The 27,188-nt window shown below is 51.8% G+C and overlaps 1 protein-coding gene across 1 annotated transcript in view; it reads left to right on the top strand.

Moving 5' to 3' along the window:
- Positions 1 to 468: 468 nt before the first annotated feature.
- LOC119976563 (tumor necrosis factor ligand superfamily member 10-like) overlaps positions 469 to 27,188 on the top strand; it is a 49,337-nt gene continuing 22,617 nt past the window's right edge. Inside the window, 1 exon segment of the mRNA XM_038817152.1 lies at positions 469 to 735. Coding sequence (XP_038673080.1) covers positions 613 to 735 — 123 coding nt within the window. The 5' untranslated portion in view covers positions 469 to 612.

Here is a 27,188-nt window from a genome sequence, read left to right on the forward strand (position 1 = left end):
ATATATAGCAACAAGCTTTTTCCCAGAGTGGGGGGCTCATTTACTAGGGGTCACGAGTTCAAGGTGAGAGGGGAAAAGTTTAAGGGAGATATATGGGGAAAGTTCTTTACCCAGAGGGTGGTGGGTGCGTGGAACGCATTGCCGTCGGAGGTAGTAGAGGCGGGCACGATAGCGTCATTTAAGATGCATCTAGACAGATACGTAAATGGGCAGGGAGCAGAGGGATACAGATCCTTAGAAAAGAGGTGACAGTTTTAGACAGAGGATCTGGATCGGCGCAGGCTGGGAGGGCCGAAGGGCCTGTTCCTGTGCTATAATTATTCTTTGCTCTTCTTTGATTGGCCAGTGTTGAATTCAATAGTAATATTTGACTATGTCTATTGAGGTTTGAAATGCGAACTCCTGATCCGAGGCTCCACTGATAAACTGCTTCAACAGACCAACTCATAGCGAAACTGAAAGGGGAGGTTTGTTTTTCTCCGGTTAGAAAATCAAAAGGGATTTTTTTTTTACAGTTCGCTGTAACTCCTCCTCCGCATTCTGCAGCTCAACAAAAACTCCGCTCCTCAGCTCAAAACATTTGCCTTAAACTTACAGCGAGCGTCATTCAGGATGGGGACCAGCAGCAATTCGATTACTGCCCAGAGATTGGGCTTTGCCCTGAGCTCTGTCCTCCTGCTACAGTGTGTGTGCATGACCCTGACCTTCTTGTACTTTCACAGCGAGTTAAAACAGGTAGGCTGCAGACAGGTTTCTATTCCTCCCCCTCTGGTGGGTTCAGTGCAAAATTGGGGGTGGGGGAGCAATTCAGCTGGGCGTCTATTTAATCTCAGTGTCATGAATTGCAGTGCACGAATAAATACATCGCTGCAGTTTTATTGCACGAGGGCTTCAGATTCGAAATGCAAAAACAAAATAATAATTGTGCACAGGCTTTGCCACTGCAAACTGAACCAAAAAAAACATTTTGCAAACTTCATGAGAAAATGGGAAACTGTGATTGAGAATGGAATGTGTGATTGTAACTCTGCCTTGCGTTGTCGGTGTTGAGAGGAAATGTCAGTGCATGGCTATTAAACATCTCTGTGTGCATTTCAGAAGTTGTGCGGGGCATTTAAGGGGTTAAATAAAACTCGGACAAAGTTGTTGACTCTGAGCCATAAATGGCTCAGTTCCCCGCCCTTCAGATTTAAAAGAAAAACAAGCCCATCGCCAAAATCTTACATGAAATAAAAATCGCTTATTGTCACAAGTAGGCTTCAAATGAAGTTACTGTGAAAAGCCCCTAGTTGCCACATTCCGGCGCCTGTTTGGGGAGGCTGGTAGGGAATTGAACCGTGCTGCAGGCCTGCCTTGGTCTGCTTTCAAAGCCAGCGATTTAGCCCAGTGTGCTAAACCGGTCACATTGTTACTTGAAAAGAGGCCAACTATTTTTCAAACAAAACACAGCAGGCAGGGCATCTTTTTTTTATACCATTTTGCTCTGGTTGATCCAGTTTTCGAACAACAAAACAAATTGATTCTCAGGGCATCAGAGCACACTGCCAGTTTAATACCCGTCAGGAGGAGCAGCTTGTTTTTTTTGGAAGCCTATGAATAGATTTTCCCTGCAGTCAGGGACGTCTCTTTCTGTTGGATTAAGTTTTGTTTTGAGTATTTGTGGAGGTAGGCTCTGTGCCAGGTAGGCTCTGTGCCAAGTAGGCTCTGGGCCAGGTAAGCTCTTGGGCCAGGTAAGCTCTGGGCCAGGTAAGCTCTTGGGCCAGGTATGCTCTGGGCCAGGTAGGCTCTTGGCCAGGTAAGCTCTTGGCCAGGTAAGCTCTGTGCCAGATAAACTCTTGGCCAGGTAAGCTTGGGCCAGGTAAACTCTGGGCCAGGTAAGCTCTGGGCCAGGTAAGCTCTAGGCCAGGTACGCTCTTGGGCCAGGTAAGCTCTTGGGCTAGGTAAGCTCTTGGCCAGGTAAGCTCTGTGCCAGATAAGCTCTTGTCCAGGTAAGCTCTTGGGCCAGGTAAGCTATTGGGCTAGGTAAGCTCTTGGCCAGGTAAGCTCTGTACCAGATAAGCTCTTGGCCAGGTAAGCTCTGGGCCAGGTAAGCTCTGAGCCAGGTAAACTCTGGGCCAGGTAAACTCTGGGCCAGATAATCTCTGGGCCAGATAATCTCTGGGCCAGGTAAACTCTGGGCCAGGTAAGCTCTGGGCCAGGTAAACTCTTGGCCAGGTAAACTCTGGGCCAGGTAAGCTCTGGGCCAGGTAAGCTCTTGGCCAGGTAAGCTCTGGGCCAGGTACGCTCTTGGGCCAGGTAAGCTCTTGGGCCAGGTAAGCTCTTGGGCCAGGTAAGCTCTGGGCCAGGTAAGGTCTTTGGTAGGTGCTTTGTCTACTGTTAACTTGCTTGTGCAACATCTCACGAAGGGGGGTGCAAGTGTCAACAGCTCTTGATGCCAGGTGGAGAACTGCCGGTCACGCCGTTCACCACCTCAGCCGAGCTCTGAACTAAGGAAGTACCTAGCCAGCCAATTGGTGCACAGTAAGATCCCACAAGTAGCGCTGGAGTAAGGGCCAGATAATATTCTGTTTTTGTGAGGTCGCATGAGGGATAAATATTGGCCAACATCACCGAGGGTAAGCTGAAGTCAAGTGCCGACAGCGAAAGGACAGCGTAGCACCCCAGGTACCCCACCCACCTGCCACTCCAACCATCCTCTGCCCCACCTGTGGCAGGGGCTGCAGATCACGCGGTCGTCTGAGAACCCATTTTTTAGTGTGGACTTTGTAAGAAGAGAGAAGAAATATCGGCCAGACGCTGGGGGAGAACTCCCAAGTTCTTTTTCAAAACACGACCATGCCACCTTTCACGTCATCCCAGCAGGCAGATGGGAGGGGCTCATTTCATCTGAAGGATGACATCTGACAGTGCAGCACTCCCTCAACACTGACCCTCTGACAGTGCGGCACTCCCTCAACACTGACCCTCTGACAGTGCAGCGCTCCCTCAGTACTGACCCTCTGACAGTGCGGCACTCCCTCAGTACTGACCCTCTGACAGTGCGGCACTCCCTCAGTACACCCTCTGACAGTGCAGCACTCCCTCAGTACTGACCCTCTGACAGTGCGGCACTCCCTCAGTACTGACCCTCTGACAGTGCAGCACTCCCTCAGTACTGACCCTCTGACAGTGCGGCACTCCCTCAGAACTGACCCTCTGACAGTGCAGCACTCCCTCAGTACTGACCCTCTGACAGTGCAGCGCTCCCTCAGTACTGACCCTCTGACAGTGCAGCACTCCCTCAGTACTGACCCTCTGACAGTGCAGCACTCTCTCAGTACTGACCTCTGACAGTGCAGCACTCCCTCAGTACTGACCCTCTGACAGTGCGGCACTCCCTCAGTACTGACCCTCTGACAGTGCAGCACTCTCTCAGTACTGACCCTCTGACAGTGCAGCACTCCCTGAGCACTGACCCTGTGACAGTGCTGCACTCCCCAGTACTGACCCTCTGACAGTGCAGCACTCCCTGAGCACTGACCCTGTGACAGTGCTGCACTCCCCCAGTACTGACCCTCTGACAGTGCAGCACTCCCTCAGTACTGACCCTCTGACAGTGCAGCACTCCCTGAGCACTGACCCTGTGACAGTGCTGCACTCCCCCAGTACTGCGCTGGAGTGCCAGTCTTTACTTTTGTGCTCAAGTCCTGGGGTGCGCCTTGAGCCCAGAATCTTGTCACTCTGCTGCATAATGAGTTACTTGGTCATTATTTGCCTGCGAGATCCCGGTGTGTGCAGATTGGATGTTGTATTTTCTGACAATAGAACAGTGATCTACACTTCAAACCATTGGCTGGAACGAGTTTTTGAATGGCATGAGGATGTGAAAGGTGCTTCGTAAATGCAGGTTAATTTGCTTTTTGTGAGCACCAGGGTTCAGCGGATAGAAGCAACGACCTGGTTCTTTAACCTGTTTAGCATTTGTTTTGTCCAGGTTTGATCTGGTTAATAGGTGTGGAGTCTTCGCGTGGGAATAACTACAAAGGTATTTGGCAACCAGGGAGTGCTGTTCACTGCAGGGGGTCAGTTGGAGAGTTTCTCTCCATGTTTTCTTTAATTCCCTCCCTAAACCTCTCCGTCTCTCTTTCTTTGCCTTGTACAATGGTGTAAACAGCTGCAAAGTGCAGGGAAAAAAACTTGAATTCTGGCCAACTTATTCTAATGACAAGGAAAGGCAGTAAACTTTTTACATCCTGCTCTCATTTAAGGAGCCGGGTTGACTGAAGGTCAGAGATCTCCTCTGACCTCTGACCTTATTCAGCTGGGGCTGTCCACAGCAGGGAAACCCAAATTTGATTGGAAACTGGGACCCCCAATTATAGGAATTTTCAGGACACCGCTGCTGTGATCAAATCCCGGAAAAATAAAAGCCAGAAGGGCTTCAAAAGAAATGTTTTCTTTTCATTGTGTATGAACACTTTCCTTTGTTCAGTTTGACAAAGGTGTCAGATTTGAGCAAAGGGCAGTTTGACTGAGTCATCGATCACTCGATTGGATAACAGAGTCTATTCACTTCCCAATTGGTCGGGTAGGCAGGGGACTGTCTCGATTGGCCTGTCGAGTGACCAATGGCGAGAGAGGGGGATCACTTCAAGGTGCGAGGCCTTGTGATGACTGCTCCAGCAATGTGTTCAACCAAGGTTGACAACAGTACTTGGGCTATGGAGGGCAACATTGACAAGGGTTTCCACTTTGCCTTGTTACTGAATTGTCCTTATTCTCAGAGTGCCCATGTGTAAATCAGACTGAGGGCAGGATTGTGGTTCGATTAATTTACACCCCCCGCAGTTACAATGCTTTACACTCGCTGGCAAAATTGGCTATTTGGACGAGTCACTGGAGGCTGGGGTGGGAATGTGGGGGAGAAAATTTAATAAATGATAGCCTCTGGGAAGGGATCAGGGATGGGAATCCAGGCTGATCTTAGCCCTGAGACCCAGACTCATGGAGGTGAATCACACTATCAATCTCACTGCCATGGGAATTCCAGAAAGAACCTCGGAATTCACAAAGGGACCATTAAGAGTGATCGATGAGTGTCTTTTATTTACTTTGATCTTGGTATCTGAACGTTGTCTCGGGGCTGGCAATTCTTTTTGGCCATTCCGACCTGCCCTTTGAGCAGATGGTTATCAATGTTCCCATCTCTTAACCTGCACTGTGCGTAGCCCATTTGTTGCACTTCCAGTCACTTTAAGATTGTCGCCTTATCGCAGCGCATCTTTAAAGGGACCACGTCTTGTGCACGGCCTGTTCTGGACTGTTGAGTGGCTGTGTACCTCAGGCAACCCAGGGGCAACATTAATGCTGAGCTGCCTTCTTGAACCGCTACGGCCCATCTGGTGTAAGTACACCTTTGACGCTGACACAGCAGCAGAAATGACCGCTACAGACAGAGAGGGACTGACACATGGCCTGGAGCATTTCAGATATGAGGAGAGGCTGGCTAGGATGAGGCTGTTTTCTTTGGAGCAGAGAAGGACAAGGGGGACTGGGCTGAGGTGTATGAAATGATGGGGGGTGGGGGGGGGGGGGGTGCGTAGATGGGGTAGATAGGCAGAAACTGGTATTCTTTGTAAAGGGGTCAATAACCAGGGGACATAGATTTAAGGTAAGGAAAAGGAGATTTAGTGGAGTTTTGAGGAAAATCCTTTTCACCCAGATGGTGGTGGGAATCTGGAACTCGCTGCCTGAAGGGGAGGAAGAGGCGGGAACGTTCACAGCATTTCAGAAGCAATGAGATGAACACTTGAAATACCACGGACCAAGAGCTGGGAAACGGGTTCAGAATAGTTAGGGAGTTGATGGCTGGCACAGACACGATGGCCCGAATGACCTCTTTCTGTGCTGTAAAACCCTGTGACTCTTAAGATCACTGACCTGCACGTTTTAATAATAATAATCTTTAGTGTCACAAGTAGGCTGACATTATCACTGCAATGAAGTTACTGTGAAAAGCCCCTAGTCACCACACTCCGGCACCTGTTCGGGTACACAGAGGGAGAATTCAGAATGTCCAATTCACCTAACAGCACGTCTTTTGGGACTTGTGGGAAGAAACCGGAGCGCCCGGAGGAAACCCACGCAGACACGGGGAGACCGTGCAGACTCCGCACAGACAGTGACCCAAGCCGGGGAATCGAACCCGGGACCCTGGCGCTATGAAGCGACAGTGCTAACCACGGTGCTACCGTTCCACTCCAACTCACAGAGCAGCCTGATCACAGCAGGGGGTTAGTTGATGGGCTGTGTCTTCTTTTAGTTCTATTCCTCAGCCTCTCTGTTTTTCGCTTTTAACTACCTTGTACAAGGAAATAAACAATGGCGAAGTGAAGAAATAAAACTTGAATGCAGGCCAATTCATTCACACGAAATGGAAAGGCAGTAAAGGTTTTATAGCCTGCCCTCCTTTAAGGAGCCAATTTGACTGATTGTCAGAAACACTCACCTGGTTGTTCACTCAATGAGGAAACAAGCCTGCACTCGTTCGAAGTCAGGATGGTGTGTGGTTTGGTGGGGTTACCATGTGTCTGCAGCTCTTGTTCTTCTAGGTGGTAGAGATCATGGGCAGGATTCTCAGTGAGCTGGCGGGGCGGGCAACTCCGGCGCAAAGAAGTGGCATGAACCACTCCAGCGTGGGCTGCCCTGAAGGTGTGGAATCCTCTGCACCTTCAGGGGCTAGGCCGGCGCCGGAGTGGTTTGCGCGCGCCAGCCGGCGCCGAAGGGGCTTGGCACCACGCCAACCGGCTCCGAAGGGCCTCCGCCGGCTGGCGCGAGTTGGCGCATGTGTGGGAGCACCAGCGTGTGCTGGCGTCATCCCAGCGCATGCACAGGGGGGTTCATAGCCACGTCGGCCATCGCGGACTGCTACAGCGGCCGACGCGGACGAATAGATCGCGGGCCAGGCCACCGTGGGGGCACGTCCCGGGGCCAGATCCCCCTGCGCCCCCCCCAAGAACCCCGGAGGTCGCCCGCCGAGCCAGGTCCCCCCGGTAAGTACCTGTTGTAATTTACGCCGGCGGGACCGGCCGTAAACGGGCCCCGGCCGGTGCGGCGCGATTCCCGCCCCCGCCAAATCCCTGGTGCCGGTGAATTTGGCAGCCGCCGGGGACGGGATTCACGCCGCCCTCCGGCCATTCTATAGTGTGGGTATTGATAGCTTTTCGTCCCAATTTCTTTCATCCTCTCGTTTGGCAGCGTGTTTACCAACCGCAGGGAAATGGGTATTTGAACAGGCCATGGGCATTCACAGTGAGAGAGTAAAGCATTGCCAATGTTGGCAAGAATTGGTCAGAATAAGTGACATCAGCTGCCAGGGTACTCAAAAGAAAGATTGGTGTCAGGAAGTAGGACGTGAAATGAAAATGCAATGAAAATCGCTTATTGTCACGAGTAGGCTTCAATGAAGTTACTGTGAAAAGCCCCTAGTCGCCACATTCCGCCGCCTGTCCGGGGAGGCTGGTACGGGAATTGAACCCGCGCTGCTGGCCTGCTTTCAAAGCCAGCTTTTAGCCCTGTGCTAAACCAGCCCCTAAGTTGACTTCATTTTGGCATGTAAATCTGTCCCGGGTCCCTTACTGCGAGTGTGAACCCTTAGTTAAGTTTGGACCAGTTACTAACCAATAACAACGTCCTAATTAGCACCTTTAATGTTCTAAACTAACCCAAGGGATTTTAGAGGAGAGATTGGCAGAAAACCAGGATACTAGGTCAGGTGATTTGAAAAGCTTGATCAGGGAGGTAGGTTTTAATGAGCATCTGAAATGGGGAGAGAGTTGTGGAGAAGTTTAGGGATAAAATTCTAGGGTTCAAGGCCCAAGCAGCTGAAGACATGGCCACCCACTGGGGCGATGAAACTTGAGGATCCGCGAGTGGCCGGGAGCGGACGATTGCAGATACCTCAATGGGATCTGGAGGAGATTACAGAGATGGGAAGGTCAAAGGCCATGGAAGTGTTTGAAAACAAGAATGAGAATTTTAAAATGGAAGTGTGACTGGACTAGGCGCTAATGAAGGTCAGGGAGCTCAGGGGGTGATGGGTGAACCAGGCTTGGCCTGAGTTAGGCCACCTGCAGCAGAGCTTTGAACAAGCTGAAGGTTATGGACAGTATGAGGTGGGCGCATGGCCAGGGGAGTGTTGGAAAAAATGGCACACTACCACAAGAAATGTGGAACAGAAAGTTAAATCTGCTTTCGTGAATTTGCATAGCCATGAATAGACCCTGTAACAGCTGGAAAGCTGCGATTGACTTCCTCGAACAGTTTCGTGCACAGTGGATTTTTCAGTTTTGAGCATGTTTGACGGGGTTAACCATTAGCTCATCATCTGGGTTCTCTACGCAAATTTGGACTTTGATCATTGTTCCCTATAAAGTCTGCAAACGTTGTTAGTAGGTACAAAGATTGGACAGATTTTAAGAGCCAGCAGGCAGAAAGCAGGAAATCAGACTTTAAATGAGTTGGATGAAAGGACCGAACATGAAGTTTGCCGATGACATCAAGCCAGGTAGGAAAGTAAGTTGTGAAGAGGAGGTAGAGAGTCTGTAAAGGGATATAGAGAGGTTATGTGAGTAGGCAAAAAATTGACAGATATAGGACATAGAACATACAGTGCAGAAGGAGGCCATTCAGCCCATCGAGTCTGCACCGACCCACTTTAGCCCTCACTTCCCCCCTCTCCCCGTAATCCAATAACCCCTCCTGACCTTTTCGGTCACTAAAGGCAATTTAGCATGGCCAATCCACCTAACCTGCACGTCTTTGGACTGTGGGAGGAAACCGGAGCACCCGGAGGAAACCCATACAGACAGGGGGAGAACGTGCAGACTCCGCACAGACAGTGACCCAGCGGGGAATCGAACCTGGGACCCAGGAGCTGTGAAGCCACAGTGCTATCCACTTGTGCTACCGTGCTGTCCAAATTAGATGAAGTAAAATTTGAGAAACGGTGAACTTGTCCATTTTGGCAGGAAGAATAAAGAAGCAGAACATGACTTAAATAGAAGGTCATGGAGAGCAGACAGGAAAGTGGAACAGAGACCAGAACAGCAATGAACTTATTCAATGGTGGAGCAGGGTTGAAGGGCCAAATGGCCACTGCTCCCATGTCCCTGTGTACAGAGTCTCCAGATGGGCCAAACGCTCAGCAGAAGGTTGAATGTTCCATCCTTATTCCTTGTTTGTTCACCAGGGCTGTTGAACCCAGTGTTTGTATGCAGTGATGTAAATCTGACTGTCGTGCAAACTCCTACTCATCAATCAAAATCCTTCAGCTGCTAAGGTGCCTTGCACAACCCCAGGATAGCCCAAAGCATTTCACGCTGCTACACGTCTGAAAGACATCACGGTTACAACTTAGGAAAATAGGCTCCCAAAATATGAAAGTTGCCATCGGCTGTTTTCCCCTCTGACAGAGAGCTGACTGGCGGTGGGGCGTGATCTACCGACCGTGTCCAGCCGGACCTGGAGCAGGACGGGGCAGGTTGATCCCAGGAGAGGCCCCCCCCCCCCCCAGGGTTCCCGCCGCCGTTACACCTCGTAAGATTGAACCCGATCTTGGAAAACGTCGCGATCTGGGTCCCACTCACAATGGGCAGGACCCAGCCTTGCACGGCTAAGTGAATTTAAGAACCCATTTAGCATTGCTGCTGCCGATCGAACGGCATCGACCGGCCTCGCTGAGGAGGCCCCAGCCAGGCGCCCTTCACTACTGGTCCCCACAAACAGGAACCACGTGGAACGGTACCTGGGGAGTTCTCAGCTACCAGGGGATCGGAGGCTCCTGGGTGGTTGGCCTCCCAGCAGGGTGGCACCGCATGCTGGCAATGCCATCTTGGCACACTGGCAGTGCCACCTGGGTGCCAGGCTGGCATGTTGCCAGCGCCAAGATCGAGTGTGGGGGTGCCCTTGTGTGGGGTGGGATGAGGGGGGGGGGGGGGGGAGCTTGGGGATGCTGCCAAAAGTGAGTTGGGTGTTGGAGGGGGGTGGGTCCACGGATCGCATCGGGGGGGGGGGGGGGGGGGGGTGGTTCAAGAGAATGGGGCGCTATTTAAAAATGGCGTCCTGATCTCTTTCTGCATGGAGGAGCTCCACTTGTCGAAGCCCCTCTGCGCTGGAAATGCCGCTGAGTGTGGCTTTGGGGGGGCATTCCCCATCGGGCCCCCCAAAAAACCCAGAGTGCTGTTAAATAGTGGGGTTGTTCCTAATGCTGGATGGACTCCATTGTTTCCCTAGTTTGATCACGTCCGTGGTGGGGCCTTCATGTATAATCTCGGCTGGTACAGGAATTGAACTCACGCTGTTGCCGTCGCTCCACATCACAAGCCAGCCCTCCAACGAACCGAGCTAAACCGACCCAGTGTGATAAATGAGCAGATAATCATTTTTTTTGTGATGTTTTGTTATGCTCTTGACGTAGCATAAGCTGCTTCCTTGATGTACACTCTGACAAAGGGAGGTTCAGACTTGGAGATAGCTTTAACACATTTATTAAACTGTTAACGATTCTCCTACTTGGATTCGACTTTCCTGTTAATCCTGCTGTAGCTACTCAGACTGACTAACCAGCCTGCTACAATCCATGTGATGGGTGTGATGTGTTTCAGTCAACCCTGTGTACTCACTGAGTGTCTCCACTGGAAAGAGGAAGATCATGTGTGCTGTGTCCTTTTATATGGGTTGGTGTAATTCCTTCGGGTGGTAGCGTCACCTCTGTGTGTGTCTTGAATGCCCATTGGTCGTGTCCTATCTTACTGACCAATTGGTTGAATGTCTGTGTGCCATGTCTCTGGTGCTCCCTCTAGTGTCTAGCTAGTCTACGTGTATTTACATTAACCCCTTGTGTATTTACAGTGAAGCATATCACCACAGTTGGCTGAGGGATAAATAGGACACTGGGAGGCGGCTTCTGGTGCTTTTCAGAATAGTAGCAATGGGGTCTTTTTCTTGGGAGACTTGGCCTCAGTTCAATGCCTCACCTGAAAGAGATGAAGAGTATCGGCCTGGATTTTGTGTTCCAGTCTCCGGAGTGGGACTTGAACTCCCGACTTACTGCCTTGTTATTCAGAGAACATCCAACTCCCTCGCACTGTACAAATGACAGACAATCTGTTGTATGGATGAATCTGAGATACCTCCCTTCAGAGAACAGAAACATTCCTGCTGAATAGACTGAAGAAAGTGTGTTACTGATTGAAGCTATTCTTTATTTCCCAGCAGCACAATAGAGGGAAGTTTTATGCCCATATCATTTACGCTTTCTTACAACTTATATTTTCAACCCTGGAATTATGTTAACTTTTGTGTTGGTGGTACAAAAGGACAGCCTGTTCCAAATACATTTGTGACTGATTAGTACCTCAAATTTCAGAGAAAGTTTTGGGCTGAGGATGGGCAGACTGGGATTGCACGGTGGAGCAACAAAGCAGCGACAAGATGTGATGCAGCAAAGTCACCAGGGCACCTTCCACAGCACCTTCCAAAACCTGAGACCTCTCTGCCATCTATAAAAACAAAGGCAGCAGAGGCATGGGAACACGGTCCTTGTTCAAATTCCCCTCCAAGCCGCGCACCGTCCTGACTTGGAAATATGTCGTTGTTCCTTCACTGTCACTTCATCAAAAATCCAGGGACTCCCTCCCTAACAGCACTGGGGGTGTACCCACGCCGCATGGGGTGCAGTGGCTCGAGAAGGAAGCTCACCATCGTCCATGTTAACCATGGGGTAATTAATAAATGCAGAAAGGGTATATTGACCTTGATGGGGTCATTGTAAATTCACCAGAATAGTACTGGAGCTAAAAGGGTTCGAACACGAGGGCAAGTTCCATAGGCAAGGCAGGTATACCTGGCTGATCTAATCAAGGTGTTTTAAATGATACAGTGATTTGATTGGCTAGGTGAAGAGGAAGAGGGGTGAATTCAGAACAAGGGGCACATTCCTAAAGTTAGAGCCAGGCTGTTCAGAGATGCTCTCAGGAAGCTCTCCTTACACAAAGGGAGTGGAGAAAAAACGTTTTCACCCAAAGGGCGGTTCAAGCCTGGAAGGAGCGGCCTGGAAGTGTGGAGGAGGCAAGTTCAACCGAGGCATTCAAGAGGGCGTTAGATGTTTGCTAAGCAATGTGCAGGGCAACGGGGGCAAAAGGCAGGGGAATTGCACTCATGATGTTCATTTGGAGAGCCGGTGCAGACACGATGGGCCGAATGGTCTCCTTTTGCACCGTAACAAATTCTGTGAAGTTTGGGACTCTTTCCCCAAAATGCTGTTCAGACTGGGGAGGGAGGGGGGCAACTGTAACTTTCAGGGGGAGGGTATCGAGGGATATGGAGTAAAGGAGGGTAAATGGAATTGAGGTGCAGGCGGACCATCATCAAACCGAATCACGAGCAGGCTAAAAGGGCTGAATGGCCTCCTTCTGCCCCTGTGGAAACAGGTGGACGCAGGGATTTGAACCTGAAGCATTGACAGGCAGCTGGGCTTGGCGACAGCGCTGTGGGGCTGCCCTTATCCAGATGCACAGCTGCGCGCTTGTGGCTTCAAAGAACTGAAGCTACAGACTGGTGGGAGTACACAAGCATGTTATTGCAACATGAAGCTGATGTGGCCAGACGGTGCAGAGGGTGGGAGGAGGCGGCAGGGTATGTGTCTCAATGGGACGCAGCTGGGGAAAAGTTGTCTCCATTTGAGGGGAAGACTTGGCAACATTCAATCCTTGTGGTTGAACGTTGTTGGAATCTGACGAGTCCGCGATTGAATGTGTTGCTTCAGACTGCATTCCATTCTCAAACATTATGGATCAACATGAGGATTTGGGCAGCATAATGGTTAGGTTATGGCGTTAGTGATCTGGATTGATACCCTTGAGACGCGACTTCAGACCCCCACCAGGGCTGCTGGACAGCTTTGATTGAATTATCCCAATAAATCAATCAGAATTTAAAAGCTGTCGTCAGTAACGGTGTCCATGAAACTACTGAATAATTATTAAAAACCCATATCGTTCACTAATGACCCTCAGAGAAGGAAATCTGCCACCTTTACCTGGCCAGGCCTACATGTGACTCCAGACCCCCAGTGAAATAACCCAGCAAACCACTCAACTGTATTCAAGAAGTCGGTGCACCATCACCATCTCCAGGAATCAGGGAGTGCACAATCCAATGCTGCCCCGCCTAGCGGGCACTGACACAGGGCTGCGCTGTTGGAAGCGACATCGTTAAACCGAGACCCGATGTTTCCAAATGATCTTGTAGCAATTATTTGAATTAAAACAGAGGAGATACCTACTCACCCTACCCACCCCCACCCAATCTCTGCCCCATGCCCTCCCCACTCCCTCCCCCCACTCTTAAACCCCGTGCCCTCCCCACCCCACTCCCTCCCCACGCCCTCACCATGCCCTCACCATTCCCTCCCCATTCCCTCTCCCACTCCCTCCTCATTCCCTCCCTATGACCTCCCCACCCTTCCCCCACTCCCTCCCCCGCGCCCTCCCCATTCCCTCCCCATTCCCTCCCCATGCCCTCTCCCACCCTCCACATGCCCTCCCCATACCCTCCCGCACTCCCTCCCCCACTCCCTCCTCCGCTCCCTCCCTCGCTCCCTTCCCATGCCCTCCACTGCTCCCTCCACCGCTCCATCCCAACGCCCCCATTCCCTCCCGCACTCCCTCCCCTACTCCCTCCCCCACTCCCTCCCCCACTCCCTCCCCACTCCCTCCCCCACTCCCTCCCCACTCCCTCCCCCACTCCCTCCCCACTCCCTCCCCCATTCCCGCCACCCCTCCCTCATTCCCTCCCCCACTCCCTCCCCACTCCCTCCCCTACTCCCTCCCCCACTCCATCCCTCCCACTCCTTCCCCCTCTCCCTCCCCACTCCATCCCTCCCTCCCTCCCCCTCTCCCTCCCCTCTCCCTCCCCCACTCCCTCCCCATTCCCTCCCCCACCCCCTCTCCACTCCCTCCCCCAGTCCCTCCCCACTCCATCCCTCCCCATTCCATCCCTCCCTCCTTCCCAAATCCCTCCCCCACTCCCTCCCCATTCCCTCCCCCACCCCCTCCCCACTCCCCCCACGCCCTCCCCACTCCCTCCCCCACTCCCTCACACTCCCTCCCCCTCCCCACTCCCTTCCTCTCCCTCCCCCACTCTTTCCCACACTCCCTCCCCCACTCCCTCCCCCAATCCCTCCCCCACTCCCTCCCCACTCCCTCCCCATTCCCTCCCCCACTCCCTCCCCACTCCTCCCCCATTCCCTCCCCACCCCCTCTCCACTCCCTCCCCATTCCCTCCCCCACCCCCTCTCCACTCCCTCCCCCACACCATCCCTCCCCACTCCCTCCCTCTCCCTCCCCCACTCCCTCCCCCTCTCCCTCTCCCTCCCCCACCCTTCCCCCATACCCTCCCCATTCCCTCCCCATTCCCTCCCCCATTCCCTCCCCCACTCCCTCCCCCACTCCCTTCCCCACTCCCTCCCCCATTCCCTCCCCCATACCCTCCCCATTTCCTCCCCATTCCCTCCCCCATTCCCTCCCCCACTCCCTCCCCTACTCCCTCCTCCATTCCCTCCTCCATTCTCTCCCCCTCTCCCTCCCCACTCCCTCCCCTCCCCCTCTCCCTCCCCCACCCTTCCCCACTCCCTCCCCCACTCCCTCCCCACTCCCTCCCCCATTCCCCCCTCTCCCAACTCACTCCCTCCCCCACCCTTCCCCCACTCCCTCCCCACTCCCTCCCCCTCCCCCTCTCCCACACCTTCCCCCACTCCCTCCCCACTCCCTCACACTCCCTCCCCCACTCCCTCCCTCCCTCTCCCTCCCCCACTCCTTGCCCCACTCCCTCCCCCACTCCTTCCCCCTCTCCCTCCCCCACTCCTTCCCCCTCTCCCTCCCCCACTCCCTCCCCCTCTCCCTCCCCCACTCCCTCCCCATTCCTTCCCCCACTCCCTCCCCCACTCCCTCCTCCTCTCCCTCCCCCACCCTTCCCCACTCCCTCCCCCACTCCCTCCCCCTCTCCCTCCCCCACCCTTCCCCACTCCCTCCCCCATTCCCTCCCCCACTCCCTCCCCCACTCCCTCCCCCACTCCCTCCCCCATTCCCAGATCCCTCTGTATCTCAGTGCTCTGCAATCTCTCATCATTTTCTATTCTACCTTGCCGAAATGGACAGTTTCACATTTTCCGCATTATACTCCATTTTCCAGATCTTTGCCACTCACTTACCCTTCTATATCTCATGTTGCCTCCTTGTGTCCTCGTCACAATTTACTTTGCTCCCTATCTTTATGTCATCAGAACATTTGGCAACTATCCCTCCAACCCCCTCATCCAAGTCGTTTATCTAATCTCTGTAGCACACCATTTCTTACAGCTTGTCAACCTGAAAAAGGCCTATTTATGCCTCCTCTATACTTCCTGTCAGTCAGCCAATCTTCTACCCATGTTCTAGCCATGCCAATATGTTACCCGCTACACCATGAGCTTTTATTTCCCGCAATAACCTTTGATGTGGCACTTTAGCAAATATCGTATGGAAATCTGAATACAGTACATCCACCAGTTCCCCTTTATCCATTGCGTAGGTTCCTTCCTCAACGAACTTCAATAAGTTGGTTAAACATGATTTCCCTTTCACAAAACCATGTTGACTCTGCCTGATTACCTTGAACTTATCGAAGAGTGCTGCTATAAATTATTTTACAATAGCTTCTAACGATTTCCCCATGACCGTGCTAACAGACCAGTAGTTTCCTGCTTTCTGTCTCCCTTCTGGTCATATTACTGTTGGGATCTTGCTGTGTGAAAATTATCTGTGGCATTTCCTATGTTACAACAGTGACATTTCCAAAAGTACGCCATTGGATGCGGTGCACTTTGGGATGCCCTGAAGTCGTGACAGGCGCTATATAAATGCAAGTCTTTACTTTCCCCCCTCCCAACGTTGTCTTCTGTTCTGTAAATACCCAGGCACTTTTCATTGTGGGAAAGCAATATTTAAATGCCGCCTTGTAAAAGAATCTGCTCGGCCATATTCGGGGTGTGGGACCAGCCGGGGTTGGAAACGGGTGCGGAGGCAGATGTTGTAGCCTTCGCCTCGTTGATCGCCCGAAGGTGGATCCTGATGGGATGGAGACCAACCTCACCACCCTGTGCCCTGGCGTGGTGGGGGGGACCTGTTGGAATACTTGACTCTTGAGAAGGTTAAGTTTGAACTGAGGGGAAGGATGGAGGGGTTCTACAATTCATGGGCATTACTCATTATGCATTTTCAAGAACTGGATAACATTGAACATTAGTTGGGAGGGGTGGGTGGGTGAGAGGGTTGGGGGGAGGAGGTGTTAATGGTGACGATGGGTGATTCCTGATTCCTTTTTGTTATTTGTTTATGTGAACATGCGGGCTAATGTTTGGGGTTTGGTGGGAGGATGGGATCGTTGTTATTGATATGAGGATTGATATATTTGTTACTGATTATCGCGTGTTGTTGGTGGGTGTAAATTTGGGAGAAATTGTGAAAAAGAAGAATAAAAATATTTTTTTTTTTTAAATGTGGTCATTGTTTTCGATATTCCTCTGAGAGTTGGGTTATAGTCTTGTGCCAAGATGGTAAAGAAAAACAGCCTTTCAAATCCAGCTATTTGTTCTGTAAGCCATTGTTTGGAATGTTGTGAGAATCTGTCTGCCGGGTGAGGTTTGAAGAGGCAAGTTTGTTCTGCTAATTGAGTCTGAGTTTTCGGTTGCTTGCTGTTGCTCCAGTCCAGAGGGTCGGAGGTTTTTTGTAGAGCCGACACTTATTGTCAAAAATGTTAGCCAGGCATCAGAGCTGAGTGTTATTCGGAGGGTCCTTCCTCAGATCCCCTGTGCTGTTTAATTAGATTTTTTAAAGTGGAGGGATGGACTGTAATGGCCAGGAAGCGGAGTGGGAACGGGATTGGGCGACAGCCAACTTGCTCTGCCATTCAATAATGAACTTCTGCATCAACTCCGCATTCCCACCCTATCCTCAAGTGGGGCGGCATGGTAGCATAGTTGTTAGCTCTGCTGCCTCACAGTGTCAAGGACCCAGGTTTAATTCCAGCCTTGGGTGACTGTGTGGAGTTTGCACGTTCTCCCCGTGGGTTTCCTCCAGGTGCTCCGGTTTCCTTCCACAGTCCAAAGATGTGCCGGTTAGTTGGAGTTATGTAGACAGGGCAGGGCAATGAGCCTGGGTTGGGTGCTCTTTCAGAGGTTGGTGCAGACTCAATGGGCCACATGGCCTCCTTCTGCATCGTAGGGATTCTATACCTGTAACTCAGTGTAGCAGGACAGGCTCCGATTGAAGGGTTAATGAACCAATAAAGACTTGAAAAGAAAGTCTTACATTTCTGTAGAATTTACAGTGCAGAAGGAGGCTATTCGGCCCATCAAGTCTGCACCGGCTCCTGGAACGAGCACCCTACCCAAGGTTAACACCTCCACCCTATCCCCATAACCCGGTAACCCCACCCAACACTAAGGGCAATTTTGGATACTAAGGACAATTTATCATGGCCAATCCACCTAACCTGCACATCTTTGGACTGTGGGAGGAAACCGGAGCACCCGGAGGAAACCCACACACACACGGGGAGGATGTGCAGACTCCGCACAGACAGTGACCCAAGCCGGAATCGAACCTGGGACCCTGGAGCTGTGAAGCAATTGTGCTAACCACTGTGTTGCCAATCTGCCCTTCGGCCATCCCAAAGTTCATTCGAGCCACTGAAGTCCTCTTGAAATGTAACACCATATTAACGTGGGAAAAGCACCAGCCACGCTTTGCATAGCTCGATCCTGCAAACCAACAATGTGATAACAACCCAATAATTCATTTCAGTGATGTTGATGGATAAATATTAGCCATGACACCGGGGAGAACTCTCCTGCCCTTCTTCAAAATAATGCCATGAGATATTTTACCCTCACTTTCATAGAATGTACAGTGCAGAAGGAGGCCATTCAGCCCATCGAGTCTGTACCGGCTCTTGGAAAGAGCACTCTACCCAACCGCACACCTCCACCCTATCCCCATAACCCAGTAACCCCACCCACCACTAAGGGCAATTTTGGACACTAAGGGCAATTTATCATGGCCAATCCACCTAACCTGCACATCTTTGGACTGTGGGAGGAAACCGGAGCACCCGGAGGAAACCCACGCAGACACGGGGAGAACGTACAGACTCCGCACAGGCAGTGACCCAAGCCGGAAATCGAACCTGGGACTGTGTCTCAAAGAACAAGCGCTGTGAAGCAATTGTGCTAATCACTATGCTACCGTGCTGCCCTGCCACTTGAGAGGGTAGATTAGGCCTGATCCGAAAAGCAGCACCAATGGCAGTATTTCCTTGCTGTTGCTTATGTTCAAGCTTGAGTGGGACCCAGAACCACTTGAGTGAAAGGTAAGACCTCTGCCAACTGTACAATGGCTAACAAATCATGAAGGTTAGGGAAAGTTAACAGCAGGATGGGCTTTTTTGTCTTTAACCTGTCTTTTATATTATTTTGTAAAGGACATTCCTGTATATTACACACCAAATGAGGCACAGACTTGTGTGCGATCCCAGACATTTGAATATTGCCTGTAGCAAAAGCAGCCCCACCCTGTTCTGTTGAAAAGGACAGTAAGAAGTTTTACAACACCAGGTTAAAGTCCAACAGGTTTGTTTCAAACACGAGCTTTCGGAGCGCGGCTCCTTCCTCAGGTGAATGGCGAGGTATACCTCGCCATTCACCTGAGGAAGGAGCCGCGCTCCGAAAGCTCGTGTTTGAAACAAACCTGTTGGACTTTAACCTGGTGTTGTAAGACTTCTTACTGTGCTCACCCCAGTCCAACGCCGGCATCTCCACATTATTGAAAAGGAAATTAGGCTGTTCAAATGTTGATCAGGTTTGGTCTCGAGCCTGTAAACGCCCTTGGAACAGAACTGTTGCCTGGGGTCATACTGCCTCATTTAACATCATCGGTGTGGCTCCAGCAGTGTGCGATTTGAAAGATTCTGGTTTGCATGTACATATGGTCGGGGTTTCTAATTTGTCCGACACCTCATTCAGGCCTGCCTGGAAATGGAGGTAGGATAACAGTCTGCAGGAAATGTGCGTTATATTTAATTCAGCAGAAATAAAAAAAAGCTCACAGGAGCTCGGAGCAAGGAAATGAAGTTTACATCAACAAAACCCTCCCTGCTTCTTGCTTTGATAGTGCTTGTTGATGTGGAATAATTAATCTAAATGGATAATCTCCACGGTAATTATTTCATTGTTTAGATTCATAGAATTTACCGTGCAGAAGGAGGCCCAGCACGTCTGCACCAGTCCTTGTAAAGAGCACCCCACTTAAGCCCACGCCTTCACCCCATCCCCGTAAACCAGTAACCCCACCTGACCTTTAGACACTAAGGGTAATTGATCATGGTCAATCCACCTAACCTGCACATCTTTGGACTGTGGGAGGAAACCGGAGCACCCGGAGGAAACTCACGCAGACACGGGGAGAACGTGCAGGCTCCGCACAGACAGTGACCCAAGCCGGGAATCGAACCTGGGACCCTGGAGCTGTGAAGCAATTGTGCTAACCGCTGTGATGCACAAGTGTTGTCATTCTTAATGTCATTCTTGTGCTTTCATCTTGCTTCGTTGGGTTTCAAAGTGTTAAACTGTAGACTTGCTGCACAGGGAGTATAGAATATTAAGAGGTGGTATGGTTGAGAGGTTTTGGGTGATAAAAGGAATTGATGGAGTTGCTCGAATGAAACTATTTCCTCTGATGGGGGAAACCCAGAACACGGGGGCAAAACTTTAAAATTATAATAATAATCGTTATTATTGTTACAAGCAGGCTTACATTAACACTGCAATGAAGTTACTGTGAAAAGCCCCTAGTCGCCACATTCCGGCGCCTGTTTGGGTACACAGAGGGAGAATTCAGAAGGTCCAATTCACCTAGCAGGCACGCCTTTCTGGATTTGTGGGAGGAAACCGGAGCACCCGGGGGAAATCCACGCAGACACGGGGGGAACGTACAGACTCCACACAGACTGTGACCCAAGCCGGGAATCGAACCCGGGACCCTGGCGCTCTAAAGCAGCAGTGCTAACCGCTCTGCTACCGTGCCGCCCTATTTAAGTGTTAATTAGTGCAAGGCCATTCTGGGGTGGTTTCAGGAAGCAGAGGAGGCAGTGGCTTGGTGTTATTGTGACTGGACTAGTAATCCAGGGCAAGATCTGGGGGGACCCGAGTTCGGATCCCACTACGGCAGGTGGCAAAATTTGAATTCAACAAAAATCTGGAATTAAAATGTCTAACGGTCGTCATAAAAATGTCTTTAGTTCGCTGATGCCTATGTGTGTGACTCCAGACCCACAGCAAATGGGTGGACTTCCTCTGAGGGCAATAAATGCTGTCCCAGCCGACAACGGCCACATCCTGAAAAAGGAATTGACAAACACAAATGGGAGTCAAAATCTGGAAATCTGTCACCCCCCCCCCCCCCCCCCCCCCCCCCCCCCCGCCCCCACCCCCGCCCAAATAAAACCCTTGAGGTTGGAGATCAAAGGTGAAAGAGGTGGGTAAAAAGATATGGATTTTAAAAAATTAATTCATGGGATTTGATAATTGCGGACTGCTGGACCAAAATCTATCGCTCGTCCGCTGAACTGAGTGGTTTGCCATTTCCGACGGTACATTTCCTCCCCTGAAGGATATTAATGGACCAGATGGGTTTTCATGACAATCTGGCAATAGGTGCGTGGCCATCATTAGACTTTTAATTCTATATTTCTATTGAATTCAAATTGCACCATCTGCCGTGTTGGGATTCGAACCTGCGCCCCCAGAGCATTACCCTGGGCCGCTGGATTACTGGTCCAGCGATATTGCCACTCTGTCACCGCCTCACCCGAAGCTTAAGGAACAGAATAGTCTGCTGTTGTTGTTGGAAAGTTCAGGGGTGTGGGGTGGTGTGTTTCAGCTCACTCCCATTTCCGCGCATGTTGCTGTCAGGAGCTATGGGTAGCGATGGGAGAGATGCCAACATTCTTTCCATCACACGGATGATGTATCGGCTATCCTTGGCTTGTTTTGGAAGGATTTTCAGGTTGACGCACTCAGCCTGACTGACTGCGTTATTAACGCCTTCCTTCGTCATCAAGTCCGGGGGTGGGATTCGAACACAGAACGTCCCGCTCAGAGGCAGGATCGCTGCACAATGCCCCACAGGACTTCTACAATTGGGGCCGTGATATTTCGAGATTGGATTTCGAGGTTGCTATGGCCACGATTTTGAAGAGGCGCTGGGAAAAATGCAAGCCTTTCCTTTTTTTTTAAATGTATTTTATTCCAAAAAGAATATTGATGCACAATCAATGGACCCGAAATGAAGGAGTAGTCCGAAGCGAATGCTTTAATCAGCAAGAAGTGTGCCCAGCAGCAGGAGTACAGAAATGACCTGGCTGCTGGGGAACACGGGTTCTTATACCCCGCCTCGTAGGCGGAGTTACCTTCCTCTCAACCAATAAGAATACAGAGGACACGATTCTTGGGCCAATGGGCAGTGAGCCCTCTGCACCAATGGCAGCAGACTCCCAGGTACGGTAATACCCCTAGTCATACTACCACAAATATAAAAGGTTATAAACCATAAACAATTCAGGGAACAAACACACCAACACACAACTATACAGTTTGTATAAATTTTCCCTTATTTCACTCCCCCCCCCACTATCCTTGTTAGCGCCTTGAACACTCCCGCCCAAAACTTTTCGCAGCGCCAGAACATATGAACATGATTGGCTGGTCCTCGCCCATACTTCTCACACTTGTCTGTCACTCCCTGGAAGAACCCACTCATTCTTCCCCGAGACATGTATACCCTGTGCACGACCTTGAACTGTATCAGGCTCATCCTTGCGCACGAGGAGGTCGCATTTACCCTTCGTAGTGGGTCACTCCATAATCCTGTTTATCTCCTCTCCCAGCTTCCCTCCCACTTCTCCTTAATCTTTACCATCTGCTCACCCCCATGCTCTCCCAGCCACCCATATATGTTTCCAATTCTGCCCTCCCCTTCCACATCCGGAAGCAGCAGTCGCTCCAGCAAGGTGTACCTCGGCAACCTGGGGAAATCTTTCCAAACCTTCAGTGCAAAGTCCATTACCTGCAGGTACGTAAACTCACTTCCACTCGGGAGCTCTACCCTCTCCTTCAGTTCCTCTATACTAGTAAACCCTTCTTCCAGGTACAAATCCCTCACCTTAACCAGCCCCATTTCTCTCCACTTCCTACACGTGCCACCCGTCATCTCCGGCTCAAAACCGTGGTTTTCGCACAATGGCATTAATACCAACATCCCCGCTATCCTAAAGTGCCTCCTCAGCTGCTTCCAGACTTTCACCGTGGAGTTCACCACAGGGCACTCCGAGTGTTTCCTTGATGCAATTGGCAATGTCGCCGTCACCATAGCCCTCAAGCTGGACCCCCTACTGGGTTCTTCCTCCATGCTAAATTATTATGCCCCTTCTCCTTCCCACCATCGCCCCACCTCCACATTCGCCGGCCAGTAATAATGTAGCAGCTTCGGCAACGCCAATCCTCCCTTCTGCCTCTGTCTCTGTAACAGGGTCCTCTTAACCGTATTTGTCCCCGCCCATACAAAATCTGAAATAATCTGATCCAGTTTTTTTGCAAAGAGGGCCTTTGGTACAAAGATCGTGAGTGTCTGGAATATAAACAGGAACCTCAGCAGCACGTCCCACCTCTTCAGATCCTCCCTCACTTCCTCCACCAGCTTTGTTAAATTCCATTTGTGCGAATTTGCCCAATCCCGCGCTACGTGAATCCTCAGGTATCTAAACCTGTCTCTGGCCACCTTAAATGGCAACCCCCCCCCCACACACACACACGCGCAGATTGGCTCGCTGACCCAGCTCGTTCCCCGGGAACACTTCCCTTGTGAGTGATGACCCATCACATTGCCTCCCAGCACGGTGGCATTACGCCAGCACAGATGATTGATGGGGAAAAGTCCAAATTATATCAGTGATGATGATCCCACAGTGAGCAGGAAGTTAGAAACTGGGTGACTGATGCACTATCGATGACCACAAAGACGAGAGTAGTGGAATAATCGAGGCTTTATTGAGCAAAGATGTTGTGCGACATCTGTAGCTGGAACCAGAATGGCTGCAGCATAGGAGAGCGCACACATTTATACTCCGCCTACTGGGCGGAGCCAGCAGGCAGGGATTTACCCTTGTACCTCTACTATACGGGCAGTGCAGTAATACATGTAATATATTACTAGTGGTGACTACCACAGTGACCTCACCCAGTGAGTTTCCTTATTACAGTTACAGTGTTGACTGGGAGGGAAGATGAAGTAGGCATCAGCTGGAGAATATGTCAGCTTGTTATCTGCTTCAGTGAGCTCAGCTCCAAAGCCCTGGTTTGCAGTGGTTTAATTTCACAACAGCTCAGCGGCCAGAGGACCAAGTCAGGACCAGACAAGTTAATTCTGCTCTCAGTCATTGTGGTGATATGCATCACTGTAAATACACAAGGGGTTAATGTAGATACACGAGGAATGAGTAAACACTAGAGGGAGCACCAGAGACATCATAACACACAGACATTCAACCAATAGGTCAGTAAGATAGGACACGACCAATGGGCAGTCAAGACACCCAGAGGTGACACTACCACAAGGGGGCTACCCATATAAAAGGACACGGCACACATGCTCTTTCTCTTTCCATAGATGACACTCAGAGAGAAGGGCAGGGGCAGATCAGGGAGGCATCACACCCACCGCATGGCTTAGAGCAGACTGGTTAGTTAGACTGAGTTACTATAGCAAGATCAGCTGGAGAGTCGAACCCAAGTAGGAGAATTGTTAACTGTTCAATAAATATGTTAAACCTATCTCCAAGTCTGAACCTTCTTCTGTCAGAGCATACGTCAAGGAAGTAGCTTATGCTACATGAAGAGGCATAACACAACAGTCATCAACAAATCCCTCCTACATCACTGCAGGTTGTGCAGAGGCCTGTGAGAGACAGGACTCCGATTGAAAGCACATTGCCAACTTGCTGAACAGTGTGGTTATTTTGACAAACAAAACACTGTTGGATGTTTATCACATTTTAAGGATGAGTCACTGACAAAGCACGACTGCCCTTAATCATAACCACAAATCCATTCCTGTTTGCCACAGGGAATCTCTGGACTGGTTAATTTAGGAGGACAGGGATTGGGATGAAATCAAAGACAAGGGGCTGGATTTTCCCGAAAATTAGCAAAGGCCGATGGTGGGCGGAAAGCGGCATTGAGGCCGGGGACAGCAACAGTGGCTTTCTCCACCACATAATCCCGGGTTTCGGAAACAAACAGCGAGGGTCAGGCCCCACGACATGTTGCTTGCGGTGCGGCCTCTGATTCACCCGCCATGCCAGCAACATGGTCTCCCGGGGATCGGGCCTCCATTTTTAGAGGCTGCTTCAGCGCAAAAGAGTTCACCCTGGAACTCCCCCCCCCCCCCCCCCCCCCCCCGGTCACGGAACTCCCCCCCCCCTCATGGAACCCGCCCCCATCACGGAATTCCTCCCCGAGACGGAACGCCCCCCCCCCCCAGAACCCGCCCCCATCACGGAACTCCCCCCCCCCCCCTCATGGAACCCGCCCCCATCGCGGAATTCCTCCCCGAGACGGAACTCCACCCCCTCACAGAACCTGCCCCCATCACGGAACTCCCCCCCCCCCCCCCCCCCCCCCCCCGGTCACGGAACTCACTCCCACCCCCGACACGGAACCCACCCCCATCACCGGTCCCGTCCCCATCACTGATACTGCCCCCGCCACCCAGCCCGCCCGACACGATTGGGAGCAACCATCCCGACCAAAGGGCGGCTGTTCAGCTGGGTAGTATCGATACACCCTTTTCAATGGCCTCAAGGATTTGCCTGTGTCCCTGACTCACCTCCTCCCTTTACCGAGATGGTTATCGCACTGTAAACACACATTACTGTCCTTCCCTACTGGGGTAAATGTCATGATTTATACTTTAGCACATGATGGAATCACAGGTATGTTGGCAAACAACCGTCACCTTCATCGCTATTGGCCGACAGAGCCATTCTCAGGCATGCACAGTGATTGGTCCAGATTTGACTCATACCCGAGGTGGAGGGGGGGGAGGGGGTGACACATCCAAACTCTAGATCTGAGGTCCCTATCCCCAGACACTGAGCTGGATGCTGGAAACACCACAGCAAGCAAGACTTGTGGTTAAGGCAAATGGGCTTGTTTTTAGATTTAGAGAGAGTGGTGAGGGAGAGAGAGAGGGAGAGAGTGCAGAGGGAGAGAGTGCAGGGGGAGAGTGTGCAGCGGGAGAGTGTGCAGCGGGAGAGTGTGCAGGGGAAGAGTGTGCAGGGGTAGAGTGTGCAGGGGAAGAGTGTGCAGGGGGAGAGTGTGCAGGGGGAGAGTGTGCAGGGGAAGAGAGTGCAGGGGGAGAGTGCGCAGGGGGAGAGTGCGCAGGGGGAGAGTGCGCAGGGGGAGAGTGCGCAGGGGGAGAGGGTGCAGGGGGAGAGGGTGCAGGGGGAGAGTGCAGGGGGAGAGTGCGCAGGGGGAGAGTGTGCACGGAGAGTGCAGAGGGAGAGTGTGCAGGGGGAGAGGGTGCAGGGGAAGAGAGTGCAGGGGGAGAGAGTGAAGAGGTTTAGGGTAGCACCTCATTCTCTATAAAGCACTTTGAGACATCCTAAAAGTGCTGAATAAATTCCCCTTTTATATTTTCTTGATTTCTCCATTGCAAAGCTTGATATGAAATCTGATCTCTGGTGTACATCCCCTGTTGGGACCTGCTCAGCCAGTCTCACTTGAAAATTGACATTACTGCTGTTCAAGGTTGGCAGTCACAATAACAGCTAAAAGGCAGGCGAGAACTTGCATTTCTATCGACCTTTCGCAATCTCATCACACTCCAGAACCTTCATAGCCAATTAATTGTTGTCACTATTGTAATGAATTTGAATCTTAGATTGGGGTTAGAGCTCAGAAAGAGGCCATTCGGCCCATTGCGTCTGTGCTGGTTCTCTGAAAGAACAATTCAACGGGCGGCCAATGCTCTTTCTGTATACTCTGAAAATTCTCTCCTTCCCCAGAGTTCAACCGTGTTTCTGTGACAGAACGCGATCGGAGTGACGGGGCACTGCGGGTGGCTCAGCTCCACAAGGGGGGGGGGGGGGGGGGGGGTGGAATAAGAGTGGAAACACATTAGTGGTAGGAGGCACGATAGTGCGGGGTGCAGACAGGGGTTTTTGCAGCTGTAGACGTGACTCCAGTGTGGGTGTTGCCTCCCTGGTGCCGGGGTCAAGGACATCACTGAATGGCTGCAGAGTATTCTGAAGGGAGAGGGTGAACAGTCAGAGGTCGTGGTTCACATTGGTACCAATGACATTGGGGGAAAGGGGGGTGAGGTCCTGCAGCAGGAGTTCAGGGAGGGAGGTGGCAGATTGGAAAGGAGTACCTCAATGGCTTTACTCCCCGTGTCACGTGCCAGTGAGTACGGGGAGAGGAGGGGAGAGCAGATTAATGCTGAAGAGATGATGCAGGAGGGAGGGCTTTAGATTCCAGGGCCAGGATTCTCCTCTACCCGGCGGGGCAGGGGGGGTCCCGGCGTAGCGGAGTGGCGCCAACCACTCCGGCGTCGGGCCTCCCCAAAGGTACGGATCCGCACCTTTAGGGGCAAGGCCCGTGCCGGAGTGGTTTCCGCTCCACCGATGGCGCGAAAACCGGCGCCAATGGCCTTTGGTGCTGCGCCGGCCGGCGTCGGGGCTGGCCAAAAGGCCTTTGCCGGTCTGCGCATGCGCTGGTGCCCGCGATGGCCCGAAGTCCCGCCCGCCAATTGGTGGGCCCTGATCGCGGGCCAGGCCACCGTGGGGGCACCCCCCGGGGTCCGATCGGCCCGCGCCCCCCTCAGGACCCCGGGGGCCCTCTCGCGCTGCCAATCCCGCCGGCACCAGAGGTGGTTTAAACCACGTCGGCGGGATTGGCCTCTCAGCGGCGGGATCGCTGAGTTCGGCCCATCGCGGGCCGGAGAATCTCCGCGGGGGGCCCGCCGATCGCCGGGGCGTGATTCCCGCTCCCGCCGATT

This window comes from Scyliorhinus canicula, chromosome 13, assembly GCF_902713615.1.
Source record: "Scyliorhinus canicula chromosome 13, sScyCan1.1, whole genome shotgun sequence".
Taxonomy (NCBI): Eukaryota; Metazoa; Chordata; class Chondrichthyes; order Carcharhiniformes; family Scyliorhinidae; genus Scyliorhinus; species Scyliorhinus canicula.